Genomic DNA, 15,579 nt, shown 5'->3' with positions numbered 1-15,579 from the left:
CTATCATGACCACATTCAGTTTTGTCTAGCTAGATCAGAGTATGTTAAATTAATGTGTAAGAAGATTGGTGAGTATGGCCCTTCGTATGTACCTCCGTCATCAGAGACCTTGTGCACCACTTTGGTTGACAAGGAAAAGCACCTTGTTGAGCAACTAGTAGTGACTAGAAAGAGCTTGTGGGCTAAAAATGGAGTTCCATTGATTGCTTATTCTTGTGGGGATTGTATGATGCATGAGGGACAAGAAAGGTGGCAGATGTACTTGCAACAGAGTGGATTACATGTATTGAGATTAGTGGCCCAGAGCATATTGTGGGATTTGTTGTAGATGGAGACCTTGCAAATAGGACAGGTGGTGCTATTATCCTCGAATATTTTTTGCATATCACAAATTCATATTGTATGGTTGATTTCTTGAATAACCTACTAAAGGATATTGGTAACATGTCATGGATTGCTCTTGTCATAGAGTAAGGAGCTCAAATGGTTAGCTTTGTTTTGAATCACCGGTTTCTTTGCGGTTGAAGAAGACACTTTTAAAATACTTCGATACTAGATTTGCCTTTAACTTCTTGATGTTAGGTAGATTAAGAAAATGCAGTGGTGCCTTGAGGCAATTATTTCTTAGTGATGAGTTCACCTCACCAGCATTGGCAGATACTTCTACAAGTATCTTATGCTTGGAGAAAGTAAATATATGAGGAGATACGCCATTTAGTTTTGACGAGGTGAAACTCCTATAGCTCACCCATGCATGCAATTGCATTTGTTGTGGATCTTGAGTTTTATAGCAAGGGTCAGGAGAATGACACTGAGGTTATGGATGCACGGAGACTTATATTATCTTGTCTAGTGCTTGATCATAGCACTAGATGAAAGATTAGAGACCAGCCTTCATGTTATAGGAGCTTTTGGGGTTCTTTTGGTTATCAGGATACACAGGAGGAGTGCCAAAGGATTGGGGCAACTTTGTGGTGGGAGGACTATGGTTTGGATGGTCTTGAGTTGCAGCAACTAGCCATTCGTATTTTGAGTCAGTCAGCTAGCTCCTCTTGTTTGGAGCAATTGTGGAGTACATATGCTCACATTACTTCAAAGAAGAGGAATCGTCTTGGTATGGAAAGGGCAAATAATTTGGTATTTCTTAGTGCTTATTTGACTATGTTAACATGACAACAAAGCTCGATCAATTCACAGAGTGGAAGATGCAGCAAGAAGAGGAGACACATGTTGATGTTTAGGGAGATGTAGTAGTTCATGTTACACATGACAATGAGGGTGGCATTCTAGGAGTAGCTAGAGCAGCCTTAGATCATGATGATGATCTTTGTAGTTTGCTTATCATGAGTCTCATGACACATGTAGCATGTACATTGTATATGATATTATGATCATTGATGATTGCCAGTGTGACACTTGGGCCGTTGTGCCATGCTAACATTATATTTGTACTTGTAGTCTTGCAGTTTTCCTTTGGGCTAGTTTGGCATGTTGCATTTTGTTTCAGTCTAGAGATTAGACTTCATATTTGTAGTCTTTTAAGTTTTTTGGCAATGGGTATGTTCTTTCAGCTTAGACTCTAAATTTCAATTCATTGTTCATTGTTTTATGGCATATATATTATGCGTTTTATAATTGACTAGCTTGACTCTTGAGCCTTGTAAGTTGCAATTTAATTTGTAATGACTAGTTTTAGAATGATGCATGATAACTTTAAAGTTAAAACTTAAAATGATTTGTCCTTGTGGATTATATACCTTTGTTTTAACACTCCATATGGATTATGAGTGAAATATTAATTTTTTTTCATGAATTTTAAAATTTTAAATGCTGTTACCATTTCCACTCCCCATTCCCTAGGTTTGGTATTCCCATCACCATCCCCATCCCCGTTCCTCGTTTCCATTCCTCGTTTCATGTTTCTATAAACTTTTAACTTTCGTTGCGTTCACACTAAGAAGTGACAAAGAACTAAAGACTGCCTTGTACTCAGCCTCACGGGATGAGGTAGCCAATGTGGGCAGTTTCTTGCTTAGCCATGAAATGCATGAACTCCTGAGAAAGAAATAGTTTCTAGTGGTAGACTACCGAGTGTCTGCATCACCAACCCAATATGAATCACTGTAAGCCTGTAATTGCAAGTCTCTCCCCTTGGGAAATAATAATGCATGTGACTAAGTACCTTGCAAGTATCTGAAGATCCGCTTAACAGCTTGCAAATGTATAGTTTGTGGGCTATGCATATACCTACTCACTTGAGATACGGCATACTGAATCTCGGGGCATTTGTTGCAAAGATAAATAAGACAAATTGCAACATACTTGTTGATATCGTGTCTGATATGTAAAGTGTTACACTTATTGTGTTTGTCCTGAGTTCTAGCATGAACGCTCCCTTATCTACAGATACTTTTTACCTTCTAGCTAGAGAAGGGTTTTTTCCCCGTGTCAACATCCATTAGTGGGTGTGGAACTTAGTACCTTAGGATTTTACTCATATAATATTCTCTCATAGTGGATGTAACCTTCCAGCACTCTCCTCTCTTGCTATTCACTTGTTTATTTGTAAGTGTGTATGAGTGTGAGTATGTGCGAGTCTATGTGTAATGTTGAATCCTAACCTAACAGTGTTATTAAAGCCAAACCTCTCAACCGCCACCACTTTGCTCATAAGCCACCAAGACCTTAGTTGCCATCAAGTCTCGAACTTGGTCTCCTCTTTGCATTCTATTCTACTTGTCAATTGCCACGTCAAACTGTAGTTGATTGTCCCTTACTGCATACTGATAATTCACACCTTTCCGTTGAGCTGACAAGTCCAGCCCATCTCATACGCGCAGCTGGTCTCTAACAATCCCAGCAGTTGACCAACCCTATTTTCCAATGCACAACCCATTCAAGTTGCCAAGAGCTTGTTTTCCCACATGCAGCCCATTCAAGTCGCCGATACATTGAAGAACCATGTGACATGGTCATCAAGAGACTTAGGAGCCCCTGTGGTGGAAAATTCAGAGAAGAGTTGTAAATACTATGCCAACTTGGCCTTCATGTCATCTGTAACAATGATTTTGAAGTTCAAAAGCTCATGGTCTAAGTTGATGCAATGGGTCCTTATCTTGAGCCACATAGCAATCAATCAAGAGTTTCCAGCACTCAAACACCAAGTCAAAGTACTAAACCTAAGAATGAGACTCGGGTAATAAGCCATGCATCAACTCAACAATAGGAGAAAGAACATTGTTTGGCACAAAATGGATTTTTAAATGATACATCATGAGAAGAGATAGTATTGACAAGAGGATAGGTTTTGGGAGAGACAGAGAGAGCGATGATTTGGAGCTGAAGTAGTGCGAGAGAGGAGAGCAAATGAAGGAGAAACAATCTACATTTAATGAAGATTCTTTCAAGAGTTGAAGGTTCGACTAGGAATGATTCAAGAAGAATAATGAAGATGGCTATTGAATGAAAGAAGAGAAATCAAATTTAGATGAGATTGAGTCCATGTGTACAATTATTTTTTTGTTGGTTTTTTTTGGATGGGGCACTCGTGCAACCACGCAGCCCCTTGTTCACCTTTTGACAGGCCACATGGGCTGTATATGTTCAGCTCCAGCCTTCTTCACATGTGGGAGAGTTGAGTCATTGCCTTCTCTAGTCATCGTCACCACTAAACTGTTCCTCTGCAGCCCAACAACACCGAGGTCATCGCCCAAAAGATTTGTAGTCATCGTTTGATTACTTGGAGTGAATGTGCATGGCACAAGGGTGTGCGCTTACAATCATCTTCTCTCTTCTCCTTGCTCGGCAACAATTTTGATGGTTTTCTCTCTCTCATGCTTGTCAATGACTCTCTTGCTTTGCTTAAGAAATTGTCCTATTTTCTTACTCCATCACTATTCTTGAGTCATTTCCTTCTTCACAATTATAGTCATCTTCTCTCTCCATGACTAGCAACGGTCACGTTTTCTCTTCCCGATGCCCAACATTCACTATAATAATTACTTAACACATTCACTACAATAAATTAACATTTAATCTTGATGTTAAAATTAAAAAGGAATGCTAGCATTAAATGTGAACATAACAATACTATTTAATGTTATATTAGCATTGCCATTAAAAATACCATTAATATTAAATATTAAATTGATAGAAAGTATTGTTGATCAATAGTTTGATGCCTATCTGGGCTACAAGATTTTGGCCTCTTGATGACAATCTACCATAGTGTTGGATCGGCAACTTCCCAGACTCACAATCATTAAAAATTGCTGAAAAATCTTGTGTACAAGCATCCACAACAGTGCCTCCCATGTACGCCCCTCCCACTAGCAGTGTCCCACACCACCCTTAATGAGATAAAGGTGTACCAGTCAAGTGTAAACCATCAAGGTTTTGTGAGCAAAAGTGGTTTTGTACACATCATCGAATCTCGCGTCCAATTGTAGATTGATGCTTTGATACTAATGAAACATCCCCCAAGGGTCCGATCTGCACACGAGACACGACACAAACCAAGCTCGCCATAGGCTCACCTCCTATTTGTAGAGCCAAATGGGCTCACCCCCGAGCCTGGAAGCTAGCAGTACTCCTGGTCACGACCACATTCCAAGGGTTGCTGTCCATCTAAATGACACATTTTTCTTTTGCAAAGTATGCAATGGAGATGCAATTTCAGCAACCTCGCATAAATATTTCATGTAGTAAGAAACATAAACCCAAGAAGTTGTGGATCTCATGTATGTTTCTTAAAGGTGGCCATAAACGCATTGCCTCAACCTTTGCAGGGTTAATATGAATGCCATTAGCTGATACAATGTGCTCCAAAAGGTAGATTCCATACAAAAGAATTCACTTTTTTTGTCATTGATAACTAGTCTATGTGTATGTAGTTCATTGAACACAACGTCCAAGTGTTTTTCATGCTTTGTCTCTTTCTTTGAGTAGACAATCATGTCATCAAAGAAAGTTCCCACAAGTCCTCTATGTGACCTGAAGATGTGATCCATCATCTGATTAAATGTGATAGGAGCATTCGTAACTCCAATAAGGCATGACAAGAAACTCATACAATCCAAAAGATGTCCTGAAAGCTATTTTAGGCATATCCTCTGGTCTAATGCGTATTTGATGATACTCACTTTTCAAATCCATACGTCTGAATATGGATGCCAGGATAGTCAATGCACATGTGCCGTGAACCATCTTGTTTTTGCACCAAAAGCACTAGAGAACAAAAAGGAGATGAGCGGGGCTGAATCAACCCTTTTTCTAACAGCTCATTTACCTGACTCATAATCTCCTCCTGTTGGGTTGCATTGGCTTTGTAGGGTGTCTTATTAGGGGGGCTACTTCTAGGGATAGATCTACATCATGATCTTTAGGCCTTTCAGGTGGTAGCTGCCGCGGAAGTGATTGAGAGAAGCAATTAGTATACATTTTTAGAAATGATGTCTTCTTTAACTTAGAGATATTCCAAACATTCTCACTATCATCCTTATCCTTAGTAAAAACCAAGTACGCTAAAAGATGATTTTTCATTACTTTGGAAATAGCAATTGCAGATATAACAAGGACAAATTCCCCTTTCAACTTTACATCAAGTGTGACTGTCTTTCCCTTATGGTGAATAGTGATCTCTTTTGCACGAGAATCAATCATTGCATGCATACGGTGAGACCATGGCATACCAAGCAAGACATCACAAGCCTCAATTGGAGCAATAAAGAGTTCCTCGCTGTCTACGTATCCTTGTATATGCAACCAAAGCTTCCCAATGAGAGGTGTGACGGCCTTTGCACGGCCTTTACATGCCATGCCAACTTTTTCCCATGGGTCTCACCTTAGCCTCTTTGATGCTAAGACGGGCTGCCATGTCTACAAAGATGAAGTTGGCTTGTGCATAATTATTAAAGAATATCAATGCATTTTGATCCCTAATTTTGCCCCATGCTCTGTACAACTCAGTAGCATTATCATTGGGTTGATCATTAATAACATTAGGCACCAATCCCATTGATGTTTTGGGCTTCTTACCCTTAGAATCTCCCTGATGTTTTGATTTTTTAGCTTGTTGCCTGTTAGGATAGTCCCTTGCAATGTGACCCTCTTGTTCACGAATAAAGCATTTATTTGCAACCATCAATTCCCTATGTTGTGCCAATGTTTTCAAGCCTTTTCTTTGCTGTTTTGACATCGTTTTAGGTTGTTTTTCAGATCTATCACTTTTTTTAGCCTTAAACAACTTTTTATTGGGCTTCTCCCTACTCTCTAGGAAGCTTGAATCCTTCCCACATAGTAGAGCATTTGTTGTAGCAATAGTCTCTATGAGCTTAGACATGCTAGATACGGTGGATTTAATGCAAAAAATTCTAATTCTTTTAGGTATCTCACAAACATATTTTTCTACTTGCTCATGAAGGAATATAGGGTGATAAGTAGTGAAGAACAACAATGCATTCCAAAACTCCTTATTGTATTGCTTCAAATTTTTGCATTCCTCCTTAGCATCCAACTTATTCCAAGTTGTCATGATGTCCATCTCAAAGGTACTTGCCATTCAATTTGATGTAAATATTTACTTGAATTGTATCCATGTTGACAGTACTCTACCTTGCATCAAAAGTGTGGACCCCTTTTGTAATGCATTCACCTTCAAGAAAGTGGCTGCCTTTCGAATCTTTGAGGACTCCGTGACGTTCCCCCTTGAATAGGCTACATCAAACTATTGAATGAAAGTTTCAGTCTATCTTGTGCACCATTGAAGGACAAACTTCACTACTTTTCTATCCTCATCATAGTCTTTTACTGCCCCTTTGGGTGTCAAGTTGTCATACATTGGTTGTTGCTGCAAAAAGGGTGCATTTGCTGAATTTACATCAAAACCAACATCAAACGGAGCATTTGCATGATCACCTTTGGATGTAGTCGTCAACAAGCATGAAGGGTGCTACATGGTAGAAGATAGCAAAGGGAAGCTCTAACAACGATGTCTTCCGTGAAGGGGGTGTGTGCAGTAGAGATACAACTCTTGAAACCTACAAAAAAGAGATTGAGGGAGAATGGTGGGTTGCATTCTTATTTATAGAAAGTTTGGGGTACCCAAATTAGGGTTTTGCATATGGGACATAGTAACTCTCTAAGATCACATTTCTTTTCAAAATAAGAAGATTTCTTTATTAATTAAGCGTATTTCAGAGCCGTTTAAGTCAGGCTAATGAAGTTTTAGCTCAACAAGGTCTTGTTTTTTCACTCCAAGACACAGTTCTCTAGCACAGTGTTGTGGTATTTGCAAAGTCTTGATAAATCCCTTGCTTTGTGTAGAAGCAAGCCATTTCTTTGGAGGTGAATTTCTTAACTTTGTCATCCTGAATTTTCTTCAACTAGTGCACAAATTGATTTTCCTTAAAGATAAGCCAGTCTCGAAATGCAAGAAGGCTTGTGACATAACTTGCAAACAGTAAGCTCAAGTCATCCTGCTAAAATCATCAACAATTAGCATGAAATAGAGATTCTCCTTAAGGGACTCTTGCTGAATTGGTCCATACAAGTTTGTAGACACAGGCTCCAATCGGGCCATGGCCCAAGCAAGAAGCTATATTTGGAATGGTATCACATTGTTGTTGTGCCTTGGATGGAGGACACACGAGGTGAATCAACATTTTTTCTTGGCAAGGGTGGTAATGACCTGATTATCCACTAATTACAACAAGCAATAAAATTCAAGTGAATTGAAATACAACAATTATTTATCACTTAATCTTGGAGAATGCACACCTTGTTGGCCCCAAAATTGGTACCCTTGTGGTATTTCTTTAAGTTGTATTGCAATTCGATGGAGTACACTGAGATTCATTCAACTTTCTCTGCTAATCTAAATGCCTCTTGTTGTCACAAATGACCAAGAAGTTCTCAAACCAATTTGCCCCTTGGTTTGCTTGGGATTGGCCTTCACCTTGCTTCTTAGACGACAAATTCTGCCCCAAATTCAATGTTGTTTGGCTGACCTCTTGGAATTCGTAAATTCCCTACTTTTAGTTTGTGAATTCCTAGTAACTAGGCTTCAAATTCTCAGCATGCTTCCCAAGGTGGCTGTCAAAGTCTAGTTTTTGCTATAAGTTAACGTTTATAGCAAATAATCCTTGAATTCTGCACCTCCAATGGCTGGAATTGCTGACCTCTATTGAGAGAATTTGAGATATGGCTGAGGGATGAGAGAGAATGTTGAGGAGAGAGAAAATTTAGAGCTTTCTCATGAAGAAATGGCTGTTCTTTGCTGCAGCCCTATCAAATCAGCCTTTGGAAATGTCGCCTACAGCCAAGAGGTATAACTCTTGTTTGTTGGTGTTGCCTGGTGTCTAGGGCATGTGTACTGCTGTTGCTTGGCTGAGAACTGTTCATGGTGGAAACATAGAAAAGGTTGGAATTTCAAAGCTGATTTTCTAAAGCAAGGAAAGTATAACGAAGAACCCTACTATTCACATGTACAAAAGAGAGATTGCCCAAGAAGGAAGAGACGTAAGTAAGGCAAATAACAAATTTGCTTTTTAAAGAAAAAGACAAGAATGAGAATTCTAGAAAAGTTGTTGAAAGTAGAAAAGAGGATTGCTGACAAGAAAAAGCAAATAAAGCATAGAAAGATATCAAAGGCCAATCCACTACAAGATCATCGCGAGGATTACACCAATTGAAGTATCAAGCAACCCCACAAGTTTATTCATTGCTTGCAAACTGTAGTGTCCCCTACATATACTACAAGATTAAGACAAAACGAAACTTTAAGCAAGATTTTCCGAGTGAACAAAAAACTAAGCAAAGCCTGCCAAAATACACGATATGTAGGTTGATACCCATTTAAGCTGTTAAGAAATGATATTACGTTGATATTCGAAAAATCAATTGCTCACCATGCATCCAATGCATGGGCCTATTCTTATTGAACACAACATTTTTGTCCCAATGCAAGGCATTGGTGAGATGTGGATAATTCGCGACAAACACGGTGATGCTTATACATTAGAGGTTTTGTACATCCTAGGTCTCACCATTTACTTTCAATAAGCAAGACATGTAGACTAGGCCTCATAGTCAAATTTAATGCTACTTGCTTCAAGATTCTAGATGACCCAGCTAGACACATGGTATGTTAAGGAAAGGAGGGCAATTGTGTCTACAAGCTTGAGAGTGCATAAGCTCTTACTTATTGTCTTCTTTCTTCTTAGATACAAAATGAGTGATGGCATGCTTGGTTTGGTCACCTTAACTACAAGTACCTTTAGAAGGCAACTTGTGACCAATTGGTTCATGGCTTAGTAAATGTTGGGATAAGCCATGTGAAATTTTGATGCTTTGCTTAGAATTTGATTAAGTTGTCAAATCAAATGTGCAAATGTGAGAGGTGACATTAGAAACTAGGCATTAAGTAAGTAATTAATGCCAGTTCAAGGGCTAATAAGTGCTAAAAAATTATTGGGTGATGAATTAGCCTAGCCAATTTAAGTGCTAGCTGGTTTGGTTACTTTTCTAGAAAAAAATTAATAGCTAGATTAATTTACAGAATTAATATTCTAAAAATAATTTAATTTCGCTGAAAATTGTTGGAAAATGCAGTTAGAAGACTGACACTTGGCATAACTTGCCCATGCAAGCGAGAAGAGGCAGGTGGGTGTCAAAAGTGAAGTAGGAATCGAAGCGTGAACATATGCTATAATAAATTGTTGAAACATAAGATAAAAGAGAAAGGGAGAGAAAGAACACTGAAGAACACAATACAGATGAGAACTCAGATGTATATCGGAAAATGGAATCCATATATCGAACACGAGACAATCACATACAATAGTGAGTCACTGGTTGTGTGGGCACCGGCACTGGCTCCTCTCTCCATGGAGTCTCCACACATGTGATGGCAGATGAGTGACTGGGTCTTCAACTTCTTCTTTGAACCCCTCTCTGAAGTTGTAAGAGCCTCACTAGAACGTGACGAAAGCCTCCCTTGTAACCGCAATGATGCCTCATGCTCAAGCAGTATTGAGGTCAATTGTGTAAAACTAACAGGAGCTGATGATGTTTGTGCCCTCAAAGAATTTGCCACTCCATGGGCATCGAAGGGAGTTTGGAGAGTATGAGTCCAATAAGATGAGCCTTTGGAAGGGTAGATTGCATTTGCCGAAATTGGTCTTGGATTTGGGTCACATGAAGTAGAAAAGATTGGATAGTATCTTTGGCCTTGAACTGAATTTGGTAGAGTTGTCCATAAAGAGTAACTACCCTATGATGGAAGGTGCTACACACATTGGCTGCAACTTCATCCATACTTTAGAAGATGTCCTGTAGGAGGTAACTGTTGGTAGGACTTCTTTGGAAATATACTGAAGTAAGGCCGGGTATTGTCCGAATCCCATGTAAGCACCGCTTCCTCATGGTTGTCTTCATCAAAATCAGTTGGACCAGGAGAAGGCCGTTGAGGACGTTCAATGACTCTGCAAACCATGTACCATAACTGCTTCTGTATAAACCAAGCCTTTAACAGAGCACTCCATGTAAGATAATCAAGTCCATGTAACTTATCATGAGTGGACGTGCACTGAGGAGCCATTTGTAGAGGATTTAGAAGAGCAGTAGAGAAAAGAAGGTATTTGGAGAGGCAACACAGCCAAACCACAAGCACAAACTGCAGAAAATGAGAGTTTACATGCAGTATTCACCAAAATTAGACCAAAACAAAAAGAAATCTGTTGCGAAAAGTAAAAAAATCAGCCAAAAACAGCAAAAACGGCTTGATAATGTAGTTGCCCAGCTAGAAGGAGATGTAGAGACACCAAAACGCAGGCTGGAACTGACACGCAGGCAGTAAAGGGGCTGATGCACGCTATATGGATGTTGACGTCAGCAAAACATAGGAAAAAAATAGGTCACTTGGTTGGAGCAGCGGTTGCCTGATTAGCAATGGTCAAAACAATCCTGAAATCAGCAAAGAAAACACAACAAGAGCACAACACGTGAAATCTGATAGTATGTTAGCAGTGGAGCAGCAATGGAAGCGTGAACATATGCTGTGATAAACTGTAGAAACACAAGACAAAAGAGAAAGGGAAAGAAAGAACATTGAAGAACACAATATAGACGAGAACTCAGATGTATGCTCGGGAAATGGAATCCATATATTTGACACGAGACAATCGCATACAACAGTGAGTCATTGGCTGTGTGGGTACCGGCACTGGCTTCTCTCTCCACGGAATCTCCACACATGTGAAATGCTAAATATGACCAAAATGAAGACCATAAAAAATGCCTTAAATATCCTAAATAATGTGCCTAGCCTTTGTAAGCACATACTCACACATGAACTGACATATTTGCTAACAGTGGGAGGGTGGGGGAGAGAGAAAAGTCATTCTAGTGTCTACGAGCTTAGGAGAGAGCTATGGAATCAGGTTGCAGATGCTGATTATCTCAAATAGGTAGTTGAATGTCTGAATTGTCATCTGAGATGTGATATGAGTATGTCATGATTTTGAATTTGCCATCTCATCTAGTCAATCAACAATAGAAGCATGTGTTTCTTCTCTTCAATCCGAAACATTTGGAATCAAGCCTAGCTTTCGAAAGAAAACACAAAGTTTTATCTCTTTGAAGGTAGTATTGATTGTATTCATTAGTCAAAGAGGTTTTCTTATCAAAGGTTTAGAAACATAGGAAATTAGGACCTTCCTAATGTTTTTGATTTTATGGTCATTTTCATTTCTTTGTCTATGTTTGCAGGGTTACTGGAAATAGAACATTTTGCTTATTTTCCAAATCATGGAAAGATCATCATGGACACTATGCTGGTACTTGTACGCTTCTTTTTTTTGAATACTTTGGACAAGGCCGTAGAGGAAACAGAGTTTGAATGTAATCCTTTGTTCATACTTGATGGTCCACAACATTTTAAAATCTATGTAATGTTTCTTTTTAAAATATGATTTCATGACACTGAGCTCATCTTCTAATTAGTGGCACTGACAATCTAATATCATGGATAGGTGGTGTTGCGTAGATTGGTCCTTGACCAATGCCTTGAGATAAGAAGTGTAGTATAATAGTATTTAATCTTGTAGATTTTCCTCTATACAAGGAACTTTTGTATCAAGTGTAGTCTAACCACAATGATTTGTTTCGTATGTTGGGTATTGAAGCTAAAGTGGGATGGAATTGACTATCCACTGTGGAGGCTTGTGGAACATTGTGCAGGGAATTGTTGTACATCTTTCTATGGCCATGGAAGCTGCAAGTGTAGTAGAAGTAATTGATGTTGAGGATATTGCAAGTTCGAGTTTGCTGCAGTAACGCTAGTGCACCACTACCTATTGTGAGTAGATTCATTGGGATGGAAGAGATGTATAGGCAAATGCACTATAATCCCACATATTTGCTGATGCAAGACAACTAAACATATTTGGGGTACACTTGAACATCTATATCAAGGAAGAAATGAGGGCCTTCTTGCTTACCTACAGAAGCAACGAGAGAGTGAACACATGGATGAAGGTGACTCTATGGACAATTTTATGATAAAGACCAAAGATCCTAAGGAGTGGTTAAAAGTTGCAAATGAGATTTGGCCAGATAGTTCACTATGCAGATTGTTCTCTTTGGTCGTTCTAATTCTTATAAAAGTTTTGCGTTCTCTCTTTGTGTAATGAAGAAAGGAGATCCCAAGGATTTCTCATTCGAGGAGCTGGTTTCTATTTTGTTGCAAGAAGACGAACCTTCAAAAGTAGGCTCATTTGTTAGCTTGCCATTTTTATGCTGTTAGTCCGTCATTTCTTGGTTGTAAGCTTCGTTAGAGTCTGATAGAGACATTGGAGCTTTGGCTGTCATTCCCACTCAGTTTTGTATGCATTTCTTTCTCAGTCGGCGTCAATATGTTGCACATGCAACCATTTTCACTTGACCTGGCAGTGATTCTACAGCCCTTGATGATTGCAATCTGTCCAAGAGTGCCGTGTCAGCAGTATCGCCTCTAGTTTGGGCTGGTCAGCCAGATTGAGCTGGTGGACTGCATTTATGGCACTCCTTTTCAGCTGGTTTTCCAGATTTGCAGATATTTGGCTATTTATAGCTGGGGCTCCATGCAAGGATTGATCAGTCCATCATTGTGTTCAGCTTTCTTTCTAGATTCAGTGCAGATTTCTGTTCTACTTGTACGCAAAGGTGGGACATCTACAACCAATTTCTTGTCGGGGTAGCCGATTATTGTCTCCCTCGGGCTCTTCTACTAAAAAATTAGTAGATTTAGTGTGTTTGCAAGTTAAGAGACATGGAATTCCATTGGTTACAAGGCTTTGATGACTTAGATAAGGAGCCTATTCATACACTCCCTTTGATAGGTGGCATGATCATTACAAAGATCAAAGTTTAGAATCTTGTTTTGCCCGGGAACCATTATTTGCAAGGTCATAGATATTGGAGCAGCCCTCTCCTCCTCTCTTCATGTCTCCCATAGGGCCCATGCTTTTTGCTCTAGGATGCCTATGATGGCATCTTGTGGACAGGTGCCGGTTCTTCAGTCTTTATCCAAAGAAGATCGGTTGGATGGATTTAATTAGTCCCTTCGGTCTTGCTAAGTGGAGCACGTTCTTGATACTCCATAAGAAAAGTAGGGTTTACACACACTACTAGAGATTGGGCCATGTGGAGGAGGAGTATCGTACCAAGGCTCAGGGTCTTCCTCCTAAGAAACCTTAGCTGACCATTGTGATTGTCTCCATTCTTGTTAGACAGTCCAGTGGGGCTATGCCTCTTCCCCATCTGCTCTTGTCCCAAGGGTCGCTCAAATTGTGGCACACGGATAGCTTCAGCTACCTATATCTTTTAGTACTTGTGAATGGACTAGCTCATTGGTTTGCTAGCTCCTCACCCATTGCACTTTTTGCATCCATTCCTAGGTCATCCTTTGCAGCTCCATCTAGGACTGCTTCTCCATCTCATTAGGTGTTTTGTTGGTAGCTACTTAATGATGGACATATGCGATGGTGGCTCCATCCTTAGTTTTTCCTTCTTTAGTCTTCTGTTGCATTCACTCATACATACACACTCGTTGAATTGTTTTTCATGTTTTGTTTTACTTTGGAGTATCTCACTATTGACCTTTGATTTGGAGATTTTGATAATCTACATGTTTTGGGGCTGTTTTAAATAGTTAATAAGTTTGTAATGCATTTTTAGCTCAACAAGAGGATCTAAATTAGTTAGAGTTCATAGGATACTCTCGATAGAAGACTCGAGATGTGGCTCATTGTGATAGGACTTGGTACTTAGACCTAGAGGCTCAAACTTGTATGATAGATGGATGGAGACATTGGTATATAGGAGGAGGCCACTGTCAACAATTGAGTGGGACCTTGGGGAGTGGTATGCAGAGATCCATTTGTAGAGATCCCTTGGGATGTGCCCTTCTTTGGGTATACCACCAGGTTGGGGAGGAGGGTATAGATGAGCAGGATCAAAGTGGAGCCAACTATAGCTCAGCATTGGATTGCTTAGGGGGCTATCGTGCTTCCCCTAGGGAGGGAAGGGCCGTTCTATTGTTTTGGAGGAGAGGTCATAGAGATGTGTGGGGGATTTGACATGTGAGAAGATGGACCACTCTATTGTCAGGTAGGTTGTGGGGATGTGTGAGGAGGTGGGAATGGAGAGGGGGGTTGGGGAATGGTTGGAGGAGGAAGGGAAGGAGGTGGTGGAGGAGAAAGGTGAGGGAGGGGGGGGGGAGGGTGGGGGAGCTATCACTATAGGCGACTGCATTGATGGGGGCCCACATCAGAGGTGACTCTCTTGATTGGGGTTGTCGAGGACCCAAGATGGCCCCTGCAACAAAGATGCTGGAAGCCATCCTTGTCCACAAGCGGGTGTGTTTGTCCAATGAGCAGCCTCTTGCTAAATAGCCTTTACTCCAAAGCATGCACACTCTGAAGCTCGGTGTTTGCAAGTGTGGTATCTAAGGCTTGCCGAGGCTGTCCCTAAACCTTGACAATGATTTGCTGCCTAATGAGGGATTTTTCAGCCTTAATGTTGTGTTCACCTTGGTGTATCCTTAACTTTTGCCACAACCATACAGACCTTTGGCACTCCTGCTCTGGTCATTGCATCAATATATGAGGTAGGGAGTATTGTGCCAAAAAGTTGCTCAAAGTCCTCCACCAGTTGATGGTGATCTATGTCGAGATGTGGAAATAGGAAAGTGATAGGATGCTTCGGGAACTTGTGAAGAGACCCAAAGGAGGAGACAATAAGTTTGCTATACCATGGAACCATGTAGATAATCCCCTTTGTGAGTGCCACTAGATGGCTGTTGACAAGCTTCGTGCAACCTTTGCTGAAGTATGGAAAACCATGACAATGCCTTGTCCCATCAACACTACCTTATCTATATGCAAGGTCCCGATATGCAAGGTGGAATGAAGCCATTATCAGAGTTGTGCTCTAGATGGGGAGTGATGCATGACCTGTCCAAAGACCATGGTCTTGTCTAGTTTTTTCTGTGTAGCATGGGTTGTTTGAAGCTGTTCCTTGGAGACGACTACGTGCAAGGTG

At 40.2% G+C, this 15,579-nt stretch overlaps 1 protein-coding gene across 8 annotated transcripts in view; it reads left to right on the top strand.

The window, feature by feature from the left end:
• Positions 1-15,579, top strand: part of LOC148018574 (uncharacterized) — a 164,808-nt gene that overhangs the window by 35,720 nt on the left and 113,509 nt on the right. For 5 of the 8 annotated variants that reach the window (XR_015687689.1, XR_015687690.1, XM_087661746.1 and 2 more), the window contains exon 2: positions 11,767-11,840. The exons of 1 other annotated variant lie outside the window; for it this stretch is intronic. Coding sequence is in view for 4 of the 7 variants with exons in the window: in XM_087661746.1 (XP_087517872.1) it covers positions 11,767-11,840 (74 nt within the window). In the remaining 3 variants the exon portion in view is untranslated. The remainder of the gene's footprint in view (positions 1-11,766; positions 11,841-15,579) is intronic. 2 more of the 8 variants (XM_087661747.1, XM_087661745.1) reach the window with 1 other exon arrangement.

Source organism: Lygodium microphyllum, chromosome 21 (genome assembly GCF_053477565.2).
Source record: "Lygodium microphyllum isolate KBCC chromosome 21, Lygodium_microphyllum_v1.1.10, whole genome shotgun sequence".
Classification (NCBI taxonomy): Eukaryota; Viridiplantae; Streptophyta; class Polypodiopsida; order Schizaeales; family Lygodiaceae; genus Lygodium; species Lygodium microphyllum.
Note: the sequence above shows the minus strand (reverse complement) of the source record. Positions and strands in the feature narration are given on the sequence as shown.